This window comes from Gavialis gangeticus, unplaced genomic scaffold (assembly GCF_001723915.1).
Source record: "Gavialis gangeticus isolate Ggan-Ray unplaced genomic scaffold, GavGan_comp1, whole genome shotgun sequence".
NCBI lineage: Eukaryota > Metazoa > Chordata > Crocodylia > Gavialidae > Gavialis > Gavialis gangeticus.
Window position 1 is genome coordinate 33,058,815 of NW_017729004.1, and position 18,472 is coordinate 33,077,286.

Here is an 18,472-nt window from a genome sequence, read left to right on the forward strand (position 1 = left end):
CCAGTCTCTTTTTTTTTTTTTTTTGTAGTTATAAATTCTAGTAGTAATGAAGTGGTTAACAGATTTTAAAAGGGGAGTTTTTGTGATTTTTCACATGCTTAATGCTTGATTCAGGTTCTCACTTTCATGCATAATGTGCTTTCAATAGCAACTTTAATGTAAATGAAATGAAAAATATGTATTTACAGAATCGAAAGAATGATGAAGCATCTTACGAAAAAATGCTTAAGCTGCGTCGAGATCTGAGTCGTGCGGTAACTATCCTTGAAATGATAAAGAGAAGGGAGAAGAGCAAGAGAGAGTTACTGCATTTAACACTGGAAATTATGGAAAAGAGGTAAATCTTATCAATGGGTCAAAATATGGTCATTTCACAAAACTTTCATATTGAATGTTTTTAATGACCTATATCAAAATCCTTTATGAAGCTTTACACACCTAAAACAAATATTTTTAGCCCTTTCATAGTTACTGTACCATAGCAAGGCTTTTTATATGACTAAAGAAAAAGAATAACAAATTAAATTTGAAATTGAGTAATTTTTACTATAATACATCTTTTCTTTCCACTTTTAAAAAAAAAACTGAACAAATAGAATAGGTGTTACAAATTACAGGCAAGTTCAGTTGAAAACTCGGAATATTAATCTTGTTAAGGACCTAAAGCAAAGAGAACCTCTCCTGTTTGTGAAGCAATGAATCACAAATTACTTTATCTTTACCATTTCCCTTTCCTTTTTGTTCCTTTGGGACATGTGCTCTAACACTCCCATCATTAAGAATTCTATTGCAGTTTTCACTTCCTTGATACCGTAGCAATTCAAAAAGGTCCTTTAATTGCTGTCTGACAGTTATATTGTCTAATACGAATTCTATTTTTTAAGAATGTGTTTTTGAGAATCAGTTGTATGGGCATGATTCTTATCTTTTAGCACACAAAGTAGAATGTCAGGATTACAATTTTGTTTTTTAATTTCTTTATATTGAAATTTGTACATATTAAGATGAATTAGACAGTTTTGAAATGTCCACTATCTTTTTGCTGAATTTTAGTACGTTGGCACAATTTACTGGAAATGATCTCCTTTCCCTTCCATCATCTTCCTTTTCTCTCAGCTCTTCAAAAGCATTTGTAGAGCATGGGTTTGGTTTCTAGGGCTTTATTCTGGGCTGTTCAGAGTCCTGTGTAGTAATCTCTCTTCTGGAGTAGTAATTTTAAAATATCTTATTTTGCCTTCCTAGGATTCAAAGCTTCAAGAAATACTGTAAATGTAGATTTACTTGTACTGTATTTTCTACAGAGTAAATGTTGCAAGTGTTCTGTTTCTGGTATTTTAAAAACTTAAATAAAACTATTTACTTTCAGATATAATTTGGGTGACTACAACGGAGAGATCATGGCTGAAGTCATGGCACAGCGGCAGCCAATGAAACCTACCTATGCTATCCCCATCATTCCTGTTAATAATAGCAGTCCCTTTAAACATCAAGAGACTCTGGAACTGAAGGAATTTAAAGTTAACAAGGTGAGAAAACTAGTTCTAGCCTAGTGGTTCTTACCTTAATCAAGTTATGCTCTTGTGCATGCAGGTTGCAAAGTGTTTTAGGTTCTATTAGCATGAGAACCATGCTTTATTTTTTGTGTAAAAATCTTCCAAAAAATGAAAGATATGATGATACATTTTAATACAGATCTAGAAGAGGAGACTTCCATTAAATTTGTAGTGGTATAATTGCTCTAATTTTGTGGCACTATAGGCAAGGGTACCTAATTTTTTCAGGCTTTGATTTTCATCTGATATTGGTCAGAAGTTGTTTTTTTCCTATTAACTAATTTAACTGAAAATATTATTAATAAATGCAAATTGAAAAACTTAAACCCTACAGTTTTAGGAATATATATGCTCAACTAGCTTCCATTTTCAGTAATTTAAAATTATTTGCACAGTTGTCATGAGAGAATTTACAATTTTCCCTTACAAATTGTTACTGTGCTATTGTCGTTCAGATACTGCTTATGGGAATGTGAACTGTACATACAAAACAAAAAGCAAATCCTGATGAATCCTGTGACAGATTAGGATGCTGGGCTTTGTAGTTTTGTGACAGGGTTGATTGTGTAGTCTTAGTAATAAGTTAGACAAAGATTTTTATGGAGTGGTTTGGATAGGGATGATGCTGCCTTGGGCAGCATGAAATGCTGCTTTTCATGTTGCAGTTAGACACCCACTTAGCATTTTGTCACCACTAGTCTTGATTTTTGTCATAAAGTATGACTATAATACCCATAAAAGAAAAATTCCCTCAAAAATACCTGGCAGGGGAATACAAGGTAAAACTAAAATTGTAATATATAATATATAATGTATGAAAGACTTTTTATAATTAGACAGATCTTCAGAGTTATTCCTGTTGTAATGAACAAACTTGCTTAAATATGCAGGTCTCCTGAATGACAGACAATGCATTGCTACTTAGAGTTGCAAGACTTTGTCCATTTATAAATGGCTGTGGATCAAGTCTCCAAGTGTTCTTTATCTGATAAGTAGCACTGTATTGCTGGCCAATGTTTGATCACCCTGTATCCTGTATCGTATGTGCACAACATGCCTACACAACTTTGAAAAAGTAAATAGAGTACTCCTGTTAATGCTGCTTTCTTAGTATGTTAAATTATTATTTTTAGGTTGTTTTTACAGATGTAACAATCTGTTAAATCATGTTCACACAATACTGACCCTTGGGAATGGAATTTGAGTTATTTTTAGAAGATTTTAACCTTTTTAAGTAGGCATTTAAGTTCTGTTATAACAACCTTGTACAGATGTTCAAAAAACTTCATATTCACAACGCCCTTCTAATCCTGCCTCCTGACTCTTAGGTACAGTTGTCCTGTACCTTTTTTTTTTTTTCTCTCTTTCTCCCCCCCCAAAGAAGATTTTATTCTTAGCTGATAAAATGCCAGCTGAGCAAACTGGACTTTATTCCTTCTGATGAAGGAACCAGAACCCTGAAATCTGAAACTTTGATTAATGCTGAGTACAGAATGGTGGAGAGAGAAGTTCAGTTCAGTTTTAGCATCTTTTCAGTAGATACTTAAAAAGCTTGTAGTTTAACCAATTTATGTCCATATTAAAGTAATTAATTCAAGTTTCTATTATTTTCTTGAAGCAAGAGAAAGCTGATGTTATACGACCCAAAAGGAAGTATGAGAAGAAGCCCAAAGTCTTACCTTCGTCTGCTGCTGCTACTCCTCAACAGACGAGTCCTGCTGCACTGCCAGTCTTTAATGCTAAAGATCTGAATCAGTATGATTTTCCCAGCTCAGATGAAGAACCTCTCTCCCAGGTGTGGCCTCTACCGTTTCCTACAGTTTTAGGAAAAGAACAGATAACTGTCTCCATAAACTTAACAACTTTCTCTCTTTTTTTTTTTTTTTTTTTAAAGGTCTTGTCTGGTTCCTCTGAAGCTGAGGAAGAAAATGATCCCGATGGTCCTTTTGCTTTCCGTAGGAAAGCAGGCTGTCAGTACTATGCTGTAAGTGACACTGTCTTACAAATGTTAAAGATAGAGCATCATTAGAAGAAATTTTGTTTTTAACTATTTTTTTTAATTCTTTTAAGCCTCATTTAGACCAACCTGGCACCTGGCCATGGAGTAGTCCTAAAGAGGGAAGAGTAGGAGATGTGCGCTATAGATACTGCTTAACCACCCTTACTGTACCCCAGAGGTGTATTGGATTTGCACGAAGACGGGTCGGGCGTGGTGGAAGGTAAGCTACAACTGTTGCTTTAAAATACGTGGAAAACTTCCCCCTCCTCCACCTCCCCTCAGGACACAAAGGCAAAGGTGTGTATATAAAAGACTGACTTCTATAAATGCTGTCTATATTTTCATCTGAGCTAATATTTTTGGTTTGTTTCACTATGGACACAGCCTGATACAGTTCACTGTCTTAACTAATTAAGAAGTACTGAAGTGGACTAAATTTATGGACTTTGTTGTTTGTAGTCCTGAAATATGCAGATAGTTCTACAGTTGCCTAATGTTAATTTTTAGAGCTGAAACTTAAAAGCAGGGGGGACGACAGCTATGTTGCCTAATATGCCCTGTCAAAAGTTTTAAATGCAACTTACTGTAAGTCAGGGTTGATGTGCTAATTTATTGCAGGGTTTTGAAGTGTTTTGCTTTTTCCCTCTAAAGAAGCAAATTTCTAATGCCTTTAAATTCATAGTTCCATAGTTGTTAGGGGCTAGAAAGGACCTTGTAGATCATCAGGTCCAGCCCTGCTGCACTTGGGCAGGAAATACTGCTGGGATCAGATGACCCCAGTAAGATAGGTGTCAAGATGCTTTTTGATTATGTTGAACTTTTTTTGACTTGGTGCTGTCTTAAGTTCACTCGCCTTTTTTTCATTTTAGGGTGCTGCTGGACAGAGCACACTCAGACTACAACAGTACGTTTCGTCAGCTGGATTTGGAAATGATTTCCTCGCCGCAGCACTCTTCAATCAATCAATTTGCCAATACCTCAGAAACAAATACCTCGGACACATCTTTCTCTAAAGACCTCAGTCAGATACTAGTCAATATCAAATCATGTAGATGGCGGCATTTTAGGCCTCGGACACCATCCCTACATGACAGTGACAATGATGAACTCTCCTGTAGGAAATTATACAGGGGTATAAATCGAACAGGCACAGCACAACCTGGGACCCAGACATGCAGTACCTCTATACAAAGTAAAAGTAGCAGTGGTTCAGCACACTTTGGTATGTTTATTTTGAAAAACTTACTTCTAGAAATCTTGAAGTTGGTTTGGAGAATCCAAAATATTAGTTCCTCCATATTTTTCTTTGTTGCTTATTCTAATAGTAACAGTCAATCTTTTGTTTTCTCTCTCAACCTACTATACTGAAAACTAATCCATTCTATTTTTTTTTAACTTGGTCAATAGCGTAGTGCATTTCAAGTATGTATACAAAGGCAGCATTTGTTATATCTGATCTGAGAACTATGTAAAGTCCACTTATGTACAGGGTTTTTAATTTAATATAAAAGGCTATTTTAAAATCAGTTATCGTAATACTGGGATTGCCTAAGGTGAAATAAAATATAAACCTTAAACTCCAATTTTTTAAATGCAGTTTACCCCTGGATACTTTTGAGAGGGAAAATAGATGGTTTTATTTTAATGAACATGTTAAATTCCCAGAAAGCGCTCAAACTTTTAATATACATTTTTAAGACCTATTGAGACACTACTCTTCCCCCACATCTAATTGTATATATTTTCTCATGTTTGGCAAAACCCTAAGAGTTGCATCATGTCAGCAAACTCTAGTTTTATAGGCACATTATAGGAAACACATGACAGAATTAAGGATCTACCACTGGGAATTGTGACCACCATTTTCAAACTGGAGAACTGCTGGCAAGTACCCTAATTCTTGTAGCTCAACACTGCAGTAAGTAGCGCATATTTAAAACTAGCTAAGTAAAATGCATATACTCCAGCTTTTTTGATTAGTTAACAACTTGGAACACATCTGAAAAAATACCAAAAGCCAAGAATAATGAAACTTTTATTCTTCAGATAGCAATAGTTTTTAGAGGTAGTTACTCATTCAGGACCTCCTAGACAGGATATAATACCCACTTCTATTATAGCTCTCTGGCAAGTGAACAGAACTTCAATCAGTGTTCCTGAAGACAACAACTGTAAAGACCAAGTCATGGTTGCCTGATCATTTTCTAATGCAACAAGAGTAGTTTATTGCTGATATCCTTTCTTTTTCTCCCTGATAAACAAGACATTACCCATAATCTCATAAATGGTGGGCAATAAAATCTGGTAAAAGAAATTGTTTAGGAACTACTACTTTTTAAGAAAAATGGAAATGGTTAAGTAGAGTTAGGGTATGACGTAATTGTCAGGAGGAATAAGTTCCCAGTTGCCAGCAATATAATGAATTTGAGATTACATTTTAATACAACTAAATCAGTTTATTGGGCATCAAAACAGTTTTCAGACAGTTCTTAAAATTGTTTGCCAAAATAAGTATGAAGAACCCAACTAAATCTTTGTTCTCTTTACCATATTACAGCATATCTTTAGAAAGTACATACAAGAATATGTAAAATTCCGTTTTCCATATTTTTTAGAAAAACATATAACCAGTGATTTAAGCTTATACTTTGAAGTGGTGTGAACACTTGATCAAACCAGCAGAATTCCTCTGTCTTTGCTACCTCACATTTCCCTTCTGTGCTCCAGCCCTCCCCCCAAGGTACCCATTTCCTCACCTTCACAACCCTCAAAGAGTAAATGAAAGAATTCTTCTTTCCTCTGTTTGTATTTTGAAGTACTGTGTGTTTCTACTTGTATGTTCCCCTGACATTGTGTGCTACATCCTAGACTAGAATGTAGGTTTGAAGTAACTACTGCTTAAGGTTTCTGAGTGTGGTTGCTGATGACGGTATTCCCCTTAGTAGTTTGTCTAGTTGTTGAACCAGATTCAGTGCAGAGAGGAAGAAAAGACAAAAGGGTGATTTCAGAAGAAGCAGCTTGCTAGTGCTGGAAGGAAGAACTCACTGGGACACTAGCCAAGTTTCTAAGATAAAGACAGAGCCTGTTGGCATGTGGGCTGTAAACGGAATGTAAAATGGTTATGGGATACAGAACCTACCTGCTGGTCACCCTCATTTGAATTAGTTACAAATTTGGGGTTCAAGATTAACATTTGCACCTATCTGTTCTTTAAAATGATTATGGAGATGATATGACATAAATGTAGGTGATTAAAATAGATCATAAAAAGCAGTCTTTTATATAACTAAGCATGTAATTAAGTGTCTATCAAATGCATTCTTCCATGGTTGGAAGTATCGTATCATTGTAAAACACTTGTGTAGTAAATGTTCAATACTTAAAAATCATTTTGGGATTTAGATTCATATATTTTATTCTGAAGTAAATTATTAATTCTAATACTTAGTGTTGCAGGAATAATGTACCGTATCAAGATTTATCCAAGTCTGATTTCACAGATGTGGCTATATTCAAATCAATTGCCATCCAAGTTTTTGTTTAGAGAAGGTATTAATGAAATTCTAGGGGTTATGCCTACGTGCTTCTCGATAACATTATTGGAAGTTGTGTTGTTATGGGGTGTTTTTGTTTGCTTTTAAACATAAATAAATCCCTGTAGGTGGTATAACAACTTACTCTTGATAAGTAGTGTCCTGGAAATTAGGTATTGAAAAGACCTGATGTATCATCCAGTTCATCTTCGTGTCAGCATAGGTTCATTTTCTAGTGTTTTAAATGTTCCAAAAATGGGAGCTTTTAAAGATGTCTTGTCCAGAGAAATTACATTCTTTGGTGTGCATGCACCCCATATGTAGAGATTTGCTTAAATAGTTGGTCCATTAGGGCTATATCTGTACCCTCCATGCCCTTTTTTATTCCCACAGCAAATGTTGTAAACATTAGGACAGGTTCAGTCCTGTTCATTTCTTTATTGCCACCTGTGGTTGTAAGATGGAAGCTGTTGTTCCTGTTCTTGCACCTGTTTTATTTCAAGGTTCAAAGTTTTGGAGTCTTTACGGATGTATATTCTTTTCCTGTTTGCTACTTCAATTTTGAGTGGTGGTAGGTTTTCCTGCAAGTTTGGGGGTCTTTTCTTGATATGAAAGAGGGTCTCTAGCATCTGCTTCCCCTAAACACAACACAGAATGGCAGATTGCAATGTTCTGGATCTGTGAATCCACTGTGTCAAACAGTGACAGGCATCCTTCCAGCTTTGCTGTGTTTCAGTCAGAGGTATATTCTGATGTGCTGTTCCATCTGCAAATCTTCTCCAGGAATGCTACAGAACACTAAGGAGGTAATAATTAAGCTTTTCCTCCTAGAACACTTAATGCAAGTCACCTCTGATCCAGCTAGACCATCTTGGAAAACCTTTGCATCAAGTTTATTGTACACGGCCAGCAAATTACAAGTTTTTATGCTAGATTTAAGCTTCTCTGCTGTTCTTTGCTGTTTTGTCAACTCTGACTGTGATATTTCCAGAGACGTGCCACAAAGATCATTATTTCAGGTGGTAGATTTTCTAGTACCAGCAGCTTGCCCTCCTTCCCACCATGAGAAGCGACAGGAGCCTCTCGCCAAAGATCCAAACATTTAAGGGTTTCACTGTCTCCCATGAGGCATCCTAGTGTCAGAACCAGTCCCGAAGATCACTTCTGAAAATAATTACCATACTGCTCCTGCCACTGTCACTTACACCACTGCTCTACTGAGATCTCCTGCACTGACTGTTCTGATAGTGCTAGAACCAAACTTGGATCTCGCTGAAAAAGTCTGAGAAAGCCAGGATTTTCTTTGGTACTGGCAATAATGCATAGTATACTGGAAAGAGTAGTTTTCCTGCCAGAGCAGAACTATTTCTTACAGCCTTTAGCAGAGATAAAGCATAATAATAATGATGATAATAATAATCTTGCAATCAGCATTCCACCTCAGTCCTTTGGATGGTATAGTAGGAAACAGATTGGAAGTACAAGCAGGAATGCCTCAATCTTCACACATCTTTGATGGCAGGATACAGAACACCTTGTATACCCTCCCTGTATGTATCATTTGACTATTGGCCCTTTCAGAAAATGGACATTTCCCTTTGATGTGGGATCTGCTTCTTCTGGAGAGGTCAGTCAGCTATTGCTTGAAGTGTTTATATCAGACCCAAAATTCCTTCTTCAAGGAAATGCCTCTTAGCACCACAGCCCTGCATGGCTGAAGAAGAGGAGGAATATAACAGATATGCACATTCACCTGAAACACTTAATTTTGCAACTATAATGGCTTTCTTGCTAGATAAGGTGATCGGCCTGTCAGCGTCTGTCTTGCTGGGTTTGCTGAATGTGGTCGTCAGACTTCTGGGTTGCAGTGTGCAAGACTGTGGACTTCAGATAGCATACATTGGTAAATATCCTACATTGAGACGTCTGATAGCAATTAAGGAAGAGCTGCTTAAGCCAACAAAAAAACCCATGGTATATACTAACTTCTATTATAGTGATAACAGAAAGACACAGAGAAGTACTAGGTACATAAGGGATTCAAGAACTTCTTTAGTATCCCTCCTTTACTATTCCTAGTTCAAGCCATCCAATTAGCAGGGCCAAAAAAAAGTCAAATCTCTGAAAGAAAGACTTCAAAAAGCTGTACCTTTGCAATCCTTCTTGTTATACCTTCAGATAAGAGAAGTAACTATCCGGTGCTATTTGTTAAGTAGACATTTCTTTGGAAGAGGTGCTCTAACTTTTTGAAATAGGTAAAAGAACTGAGGTCTTATGGCAAAGAGTCAAATAACAGCTAAAACACCACTTTGGGATGCTCTTGACCTGTTTGGATACCAGTTAGAACTGTGGCAGTCTGCAGCTATGAAGATCTCCCTGCCTGTGAGTATTTGAAACTATGTAAGGTCCAGGTGACTATTGAGGATTTTGCCTCTGAAGATAATGACCTGTTTCTAAACATCATACATGCTACTAGTATGTGTAAGACTCCTTAAAAAGTCTCAAAGATTGCACTGAAGTTGTTGAACTGTCATGGCCCTTAAAAGGAAGTTCTTTAAACTTTGCCCACAAGGAATCAGACAAGCAGTAGCTCAGTGTTGCTTAGTTGCCATCCTTGGAACCTACTAGGCAAAGAGAACACTCCTACTTCTTGACCTCCCCTCATTCTGCAGCTTCTGGGAAGCAGCAGCATTGAAACACAAGTCAAGTGTCTAACCAGACTTAGGGACTCCAATTTGATCTCTTCATCCATTTTCTCTTTCCCCAATTTCTGAGATGTCTGGTCAAGGACAAATCTTGGACTGCTGGATCTTCATGATTATCAAAAGTTACCCTAGCCAATTCCGAGCTACCCTAACCCTTTCTCTTCAGATACTCCAGGTTTGAGGGCAAACAAAATTCTGTTGTCATAATTTTGTAGTCACAAAAAAGGGCAATGGAAAAGCTGCTTTGCTGTCTCAATATAATTTGATGCAACAAAGATGTACCATTACCCTTGCCTTCTGAAATACTCTTTCAAAATTCAGGATGCCTGTTTACACATTGCAGTACTTTTAGAATGCAAATGCACAAAGCTTGTAATAAGGCCTTCCTGTTAACAATACAGAGTTGTCCTTTTTGATGTCTGCATGGCTTTAAGTCTTTATCAAAGGTTTTTAGCAAGGTTAGTCATGCATTTTAACAAGAAAAAGAATGTACTTGCTATCACTCAGCCTAACACGAGCTGGTTTAAAAAGAAACTCTGCTAGGGGATGCTGGGTAAGCCAAGACCGACTCAACATAGCATTCATTAGAACGCTTTCAGCATCAGCAGGTCTCCTTTGGTAGAAATTTCAAACTGTTTTAGTTTCCAGTTTTGGTTCAGTCCAATAAAGATGATGGAGGACTTAAATTTGAGTACTGGGACATGAAATCCATTCATTGTGCTGCATGACATTGACCCTTCCAAGGCTGATTTTTGATGTCTGTCTACCAGACCCACACAATGTAGAACAGGTGGTCATAGTCCCTTCAGAAGTTCAGTTGTCTTTAAATTATTGGCTAGACCCAGCCTAAGTATGCAACAGTTCTCTTTTTGTAGCCATAAAGTTGATTATCAGGGATGTCTCCACTGTGAGGTGGGGAATGCATTTAATGTCCTGAAAGTTTATGGAATAAACTCTAGAGTGAACCTTACAAGTAAGCTAGAGGTCTGTTGGATTTGTATGGAAGAGCTTTCTCTTTGTGATTGAGGGTCTGAAAAATCATTTTCTCAAGGACAGTATCATAGTGTCCATCAGCCAACAACAGCGAATCAGATCTTGACCCTCTTTGTCAGGAAGCAGTATGTCTCTGGACTGATGCATCAGGTCCCTGATGGCTCTAAATCTTTTTGGCCGTAGGAAGAAACTGGTAAAAACTGTTCATTTAGGTAGGCTATCTCTTTATCAGCCCTGGTAGACTTGATCCCTCAGAACAATGGCTACATTCTGCACCTCTACCAGACAGCCCCATGCCTAGCTGCCTGGGTCTTGCCCAAGTGACCGCTACTGAAAGAAGCTACTCTACTGCAGTATGAGATGCTTCTTAATAAAGAACACTCAACTAGGCAAATACAGAGACAAATGGCAAAGATTTTTGTCCAGGAAACACAAGCTCTTGCCAATAAAAGCCCAAAGATATGTTTAAATATAAATTAGATAATCCAGATTAAATACTTTATGAACATGCTTGGTAACAGTATCCACTAATAATCCCTTAATTCAGAAATAGCCATCAGAATTTCACAAATGGCCGGCCCGTGTCTTCTTACTTACTCCAGCTTGGTAACCTTCACCATTATGGGACATCACTTTTGGTGCTAATGAGACTAACAAATCCTCTGTCGATTCTTTTGCTGTGTGTTGCTCGTTAGCTGGTTAAAGACTGCCTTTTTGGCTGTCATCACATCAGGTAGAAAAGTGGAATGAATTTTAGGGGCTCCGTGCGGGGATGGAGCAGCATGCACAGTCATCAGGTCCTCATCAAGGGTTTCTGTTATGGTCGTCTTCCACAGTAACCGTGCTGTTCTCCTAGTTTCCTGTTGGAAGTCACTGTGCTGTTCATTACCAAACAGACACAACATGTTGGATGTTGTGAGGGCATTGGTTTATTTGGAGGAAACCAAATTGTTCAGATGCATGCAAAGATTTTGTGGCATTTGCTGGAAGAGATAAAGGGCAGCTGGTAACATAAGCAAGTCTTGGACTACATTACAACTGTTTTATGTTGTATTAAAAAAATACTTGGCTAGGCTAGGGCTTATTCCATAGGCACCCAGGCAGCTTCCTTGGCCTATTTAGTGAATGGCCTACTCTGGAACATGCAGAACAAGGTAAGAACATGAAGGTCAGTCCACATGTTCAACTACTATTATTGCCTGGTATATACTTAGACATGAACTTTAGGTGGGTTATCCTGAAATCTGTTTTATAGCAGGCCTCCACTCACTGGCTACTGGTATCCAGATAACTGCATACATAGCTCATCTAAGAGTAGATTTGTGGACAATAGCTGAGTGGCTGTTTCCCCTCCAGTGACTGATTCTGAGGTGTGATACATATATGTATACAAACTGAATCCTGCTGATCAGTCTTGCCTTTGGTGACTTGTAATTTCAAAAGGGATGAAGCATGGGTTACAACACCCCATCCTTTATATCCTCCACTATAGGAAGTGAGAGGATACACAAGGCAAAAGCGGATTGAATGTTATTAGTAAATGTTAAGAGTCATGAACCAAAAAGATGACAAAGCCGTAAGGAAAATACAGCGCGTTTGATCAAGGGACTAACACGAGGGATGGGGGTGAGGAGGAGAATGCAACTAGGTTAAAGAAAATACAACTACTACTGTTGAAAAGGATCCAAACCCATGTTCATGGGGTGCATTTTCACTCAAGGGTGAAACGCTTGCAAAGAACCAGTTATTGTAGGGTAAGTAACCACTCTTTCTGTACTTAAATGTTTTTAAAATTTGCAAATATTATAGTATTAGGCCTGGTATATGAAGTACTACATAAATCTAGGTACATCAAGCAAAACTATACAATTTCAAGTTCAGTAGGCTAATTTTAACTGAGCCAAAAAAACTATAGATAGCTCATCTGTAAAAGGCTGTAGACAGATCGGTTGTGCCTATAACAGTTTGAGGAAAGTGTACACTTACTAGGTCAGCTGTAGCAGGTCCTAAAACATTGAGATATTGCACAAAAATTGCTTGTCACTAAAGAGCTATTTATATTTTTGTGGACCATCATTTGTGCAGTTCTCTTATGACTCAGAACTGGCTGTCATCTCTCATAACTTTTTACAGTTGCAGCAGATCTCCCCACTTCTGTCAACCTCAAATGTACAATCTTGGGTACTTAGTTCTTTCTAGTATCCATTAGAGTGTGTGATCTGTAGCTTCAAAATCAGTGACTAGTTCCATATACTTTCTAACTTCTAATATGCCGAGGAAGCAAAACATAAAGTTGTTTTACAAAGTTGTTGCACATTATATCCCTTTTACCTGGTAGCCCAAAATGGGGGTTGTCAATGTGTACCCCCGGGTACTTGAGAAGGCCCTAGGGGGTACGCATGGGTGGGTGGGGATGGAGCACCGCCCACCTGGCTGGACACTGGTGTGGGACAAAAGAAGCTTACATAGTTCTGCTGCATCACATCTGGCCCCTGGGGGTACACTGATCCAAAAGGATTGAAAACCCTTAGCCTAGGATAACTGGAGAAGGCAAGATGCTGATCTTCACTCAAATCCTGGATGAATTGCCTAACTGGAGTATTGCACTTTGACCCTGTCATGTGACAAAGGAAATAGTTGCTGAATAGTTGCTCACCAGTTTTTGCTGCAAATAGTACAGTAGGACCAGTCAGTGTAGTTAACTTTTCTACAGAACAGGAAAAGCAGCTTTGAAGCAATAACACACTTTTTCCCTTTTGGAAAAACAGCTTGAGACCAGTTTAAGAGATTAAACTTGTTTTAAAATTCTTAACCTGACTTTTACCCTTTACACTTATGAATCCAGTGTCTTGGGGGCAAATCTCTTAGTCTGTTGGAGAACGGAGGAGGAACCACAGCTGTTGCCTATGAAAAACAAATGGGCTATCCATAGGACCTTAAGACACAATTTTTTAAAGGTACAATATGCTACAAAAATCCAGGTCATCCCATTTAAATTTATTTTATTAGATTTTGCTAAGAAATATGAAAATTACTAGATTCTTTTTACTATTAGAGCCATAACAAAACCAACTGCTTTTATAATCCTAGAAAGTTGTGGTTTATAGAAGATAGATGCAAAAATTCTAGGATGTTGCCTAGTACTATCAGAGCTAATCAATACTGCATTACTTTTACTGAAGCTTAAAATACTGGTTAAAATACATAACTTTTCTAATTGCTAGGTAATAAGGTTGCTCTTCATATTTTTGAGACCTAGCCAGTCATCTGTCATGGAAAGTAGAATGAGTCTTATTTGGCTGAGCTAAGGAAGAGCATGAAGTAATAAATAGAAATGTTTTACCATGAGCTTTCTGTTTTAGAGTTGACAGTTTTGCTGTCTTATGTTACCTGAACCTCATCTCTTATTCTTTCATTATTTCCATTGTGTTGGGAATATGAATTTTATGTAGCACAACTTCTGATAAATCAAAAACATAATTGGAGAATTAATTCTTGGAGGGGTTAGGCCTGATATTCTTTAGGCATGCCAGGGAAAACAGACACAGTATGATATAAGAATTTCAAAAGTCCATTTATGGCCATGGTATTTACTTCCTTGCTCCTTCGATGGAAATTTTGGTGCCAACTAGCTTCAATGAACATGTATAAGTGAAAGATTAGGGTTCTTGTTTGTTAGATTCTGCCATATGAAAATACGGAAAACTATCAGCCATGGTTCAGTAAGCATTAATGCCAACTGTCGCATTGAACAATTTTAGCCCTAAAAACAATGGTAGGAGTAGACCTACAGGTAAGAACCTTGAGGTGATTGCACATAATTGCCTATTTGTCAAGTCTTCAAGCATGTCAGTCAGCTTTTATTTATGGAGTTAGGGCCTGAGAAGACAGTTAAGTTCCAGAAGTCTGCAGAGCAATAGACTATTCTGCAAATAAGTGACATTTTAAGAACTTTTTTTTCCCTTAAATTGGAATTATGGAGTTTATCAGTGCTGCTTCATGTAGAGATCATGGATCTCTTGTGAGCCCATAAGCACACTAGTTTGGAAAGTTGGGAATTAGATCAGGAGATCTGTCAGGGACCTTAATAGGCAGAATTTGCTATTTTTTCTTTTCAGTAATATTGATCGGGCAGATCCCTTAAAGAAAGCACAACTTCATTGTTAGATTTGGACAAAGCATCTTGTTGGTAGCAACAGGATTGGCAGCATGGACCAAAGCAAGTTAACTTGACCATATATGACGCTTTTGCCATGTAAAACTATCACATTTTACTCATGCTGTAGGAATGAAAAATATGTTTTTTTGCATTCCTTTTGCAAAATTTGACTCCCAGCCATGCCCCGTGAGAGTTTTCTTATCTCTAAATTGGATGCAACAGTTGTAATACAGATGTGATGAGTCAAAAATTTTACAGTAAATCTTTGGTAGACCTGGGAAAAAACGCTTTAAGTCATGAACTGTTGGCTGCATTCGCTAAGTAGAAGAAAAAACTTCGAGTACAGTAGCACCATGTTCTTGTAGAAAAGGGGTAGTCAGAATGCACTGAAGGTGTAAAAAAAAGTGACTGAGTTCATCCTACTTAAACTAGGATTTTCAAGTACATCTATGGGTGTTGGACATCCCACATCTATTTGAAGTCCTCTTAAATCTTTTCTGAAAATCGGAGCCAAAATAATCTGAAAGCTTTGCATGGCAATCGGTTTGCTCTTCTCCTGCCCTTTTTTAATAATGATGTTTTGGTCCAAAGTAGTATTAATGACCAAGAGTTAGATTAAATCTGATAGTTACAATCAAAATGGTTGTAAAACTTCCTTCTGCCCTCAGTTTCTTATCTTGACAGTGCTTATTTAGGTTGTATTTTATATTCTTTTAAAATTGTATATTCAAAATAATTGGGAAATCTTTTAACTATTTAGTTTGTCACTTTGCTTGCTTACTAAGAAGCGTCAGTAGTTAAAGGAAGTAGTGTCAATTGTTAAAGGACTTTTTAGTTGAATGTGATATTAACATACAATTTTCTGAAGGGAAATGCTGAATTCAGGGTTTGGAAGATAGAGATCCTGGCATTTTAGATGGTTTTGTTTAATTATATGTATGCAACTTAAACTTTCTTAAAGTTGCTGTAAATTACTTAAAGTAATGTAAATGTTAGTTTTCAAACTTTAAGGTAAAGTTGTTGAGGTTTTTTCTCTCTTTTTTTTTCATTTTACACTATCAACACTTACAGACCATTACTTAGAACTCAGGAGCCTTTTTTTTCTTTAAGCCAAATGATTTAAGAATGAACAGGGAAAAAAAAGCCTCAATCCTAGATTTCAGGAAACTCTAACTTTCTTAGCCCTTATTTGAATGACTTTTATAAATACTTAGTTTTTAAAACGCTGCTATATGACAACTGATTTGTGCTCAGAATATAGAAATTAAATGCTTACAAATACAAAAATTGTTTGCAATTTTCCAATCTGCGCTGCTGCATACTACCTTCACATATATATATATATAAAATGGTTCCCCTGCTGCAATATCCATGTCTAACAATACTGACGTAGGAGGTTGTGCGCATTATATAAGTTCAGAGCTAAAAACGAGTTTCAAATAGATATCTCTGGGGTTGCTGGGACCACAGATTAATTATATTGGACTGTTGCATGATTACTTGCAAACCTTCAAGGCAAATGTCATTTTAGCGTAATGTATTTTAAAAGAAAATGTTAGAGGTTGATGAAACATGGCTACATTGACCAAAAGAACTATGTTAAAAAAGGTTTTCACATGTTAGAAAATGTTTGTTTGACATGTTTCGCTACTATTTACAAATGTCCAAATGCTACAGTAATGGGCAGCAGTATAAAACCCTAAAATACTGTGGTAATTGGGTGCTTTTTCAATACACAGTGGATCTGGATCTAGCATGTTCAAATTTGTAATATGTTGCTGTAAATAATATTCCAGGATGTAGGCTGGAAAAGTGAGATGTCTAGAAACATAATTTGAATTAACATCTCTTCTGAGTCACTTTGGTTAGCTCTTTCAGTTTGTCTGCAGTTCTTAAGTGTTTATTATAGCAGTCTGACTTTTTTCTGGAAACATTGAATATTTGTAGTCTGATAAGAGTACTGATTAAAGGAGCAAAACATTTTATGAACTCTAATTAAATCTAAATGACTAATTCCAGAAGGTTGGGTGTTCCATTTAGTAACATTCATGCCATAGAAAGCGGTGGAGGTTTTTGCATTAGAGAGTTACCAGTATTTATTTTGTGAGCATTCACAGAAACCTGGAGGCAGGAGACATTACTGAGGGGGAAACTCCCTCAGTGTGGTCAGAGCTGAATTTGAGTGGTTTCTAGCCTTTAAATTGGTAATTGCGACAATTCACTAACATGGCATAGATCATTTTGGCAGTACAAAATAAATCTGGGTTTCTTAAAACAATTCTCTCATAAATTGTTCAATAAAATAGTGTCATTGCTCAGACATCCCTCTATAAACCAAGAAAAACAACTTAATTCTTCCTGACTGGATTTTTTTCAAGGCTGTTTGGGGAAAATTGAGGTTTGACGACACCTCCTCTTGGCAAATGGATTCCTTCTTAAGAGGGTTTTTTTAGGGGGAAAAATCCTTTCTATCAAACTCCATTGATGGAGTTTACTGTGCATGGATGCATTTTTTTCAGTTGTGTTGAAATTAGCATTTGGTAGTAAGACTCAGTTTTAATCAAACTCATCTTTACGTGTTTTCAGTTAAATGTGATCATGGGCATTCACCTTTGAGGTGGTGGGCACTTTTAACTTACCCTGAAGTTCACGGGGATTGAGGGCTCATCATTTTGCAGGATAGTGTCACTTATCTATACACAGCCCATTTGATCTTAACTTACTATGGTAATTGCATGGTCCCTGTAGCTATATAAATCAGTCTCATGTGGTGTACCTAGATGGATTTATCCTTTAAAGTCAGTTACACTTGATTTCTTCATTTGAATATCTTGTACTAATTGCAGTAAGTGTTAAATCCTCCACCACCTATAATATTATGAGGGGAAAATTCAGTTTGGACAAAACCACTGGAGCATCGTCGCCTGTTGCCATAAAGATGCATCAAGGCTTTTAAGAACTTGTGTTTATATTGAACATTTTTGTTTTGGGATTATAAGATAGATGAGTATATACACATCTATGTATTTTGATACAGTATTTTCTCATTTTATATTTTGTTCAGCATTTACAGCCGAACAATACCAGCAACATCAACAGCAACTGGCACTAATGCAGAAACAGCAGCTTGCACAAATTCATCAACAGCAAGCAAATAGTAATTCCTCTGCCAACACTTCACAGGTGAGGGATTTGTCTGTGCTATGATTTATCCCTCATTGTTTCCCACCAGGGTTCATCTCTAATTGTCAACTGTTGCCATAGAACCTTGAAACTAACCAACAGGAAAGTGGCTTTCGCCTGAATCTACATCATAGCCATTCTGTAAAGTGTTTAGAAGGGACACTGCAGGTGAGTGTGGCAGGCATTGCCTCTGCTCCCTCTTAACAAAAACAAAAAAGATGGGTGAATCAATTAAATAAAATATTCAGAGACTTGGGAATACACGTTACAAAAACCTTCACTATGTCATCCTGTTGCTGTGTGTACTTACTGTGCCTTCCCCCTCCCTTCTCCCCCCCCCCCCCCCC

The 18,472-nt window shown here is 37.2% G+C and overlaps 1 protein-coding gene across 2 annotated transcripts in view; it reads left to right on the plus strand.

Moving 5' to 3' along the window:
- The window catches only part of EPC1 (enhancer of polycomb homolog 1), a 119,389-nt gene that overhangs the window by 96,772 nt on the left and 4,145 nt on the right, over nucleotides 1-18,472 (plus strand). Inside the window, exons 5-12 of one of the 2 annotated variants that reach the window (XM_019508199.1) lie at nucleotides 189-337; nucleotides 1,367-1,526; nucleotides 3,172-3,348; nucleotides 3,448-3,537; nucleotides 3,624-3,772; nucleotides 4,422-4,774; nucleotides 18,007-18,125; nucleotides 18,207-18,293. In XM_019508199.1, the coding sequence (XP_019363744.1) occupies nucleotides 189-337; nucleotides 1,367-1,526; nucleotides 3,172-3,348; nucleotides 3,448-3,537; nucleotides 3,624-3,772; nucleotides 4,422-4,774; nucleotides 18,007-18,125; nucleotides 18,207-18,293 (1,284 nt within the window). The remainder of the gene's footprint in view (nucleotides 1-188; nucleotides 338-1,366; nucleotides 1,527-3,171; nucleotides 3,349-3,447; nucleotides 3,538-3,623; nucleotides 3,773-4,421; nucleotides 4,775-18,006; nucleotides 18,126-18,206; nucleotides 18,294-18,472) is intronic. The other variant, XM_019508198.1, reaches the window with a different exon arrangement.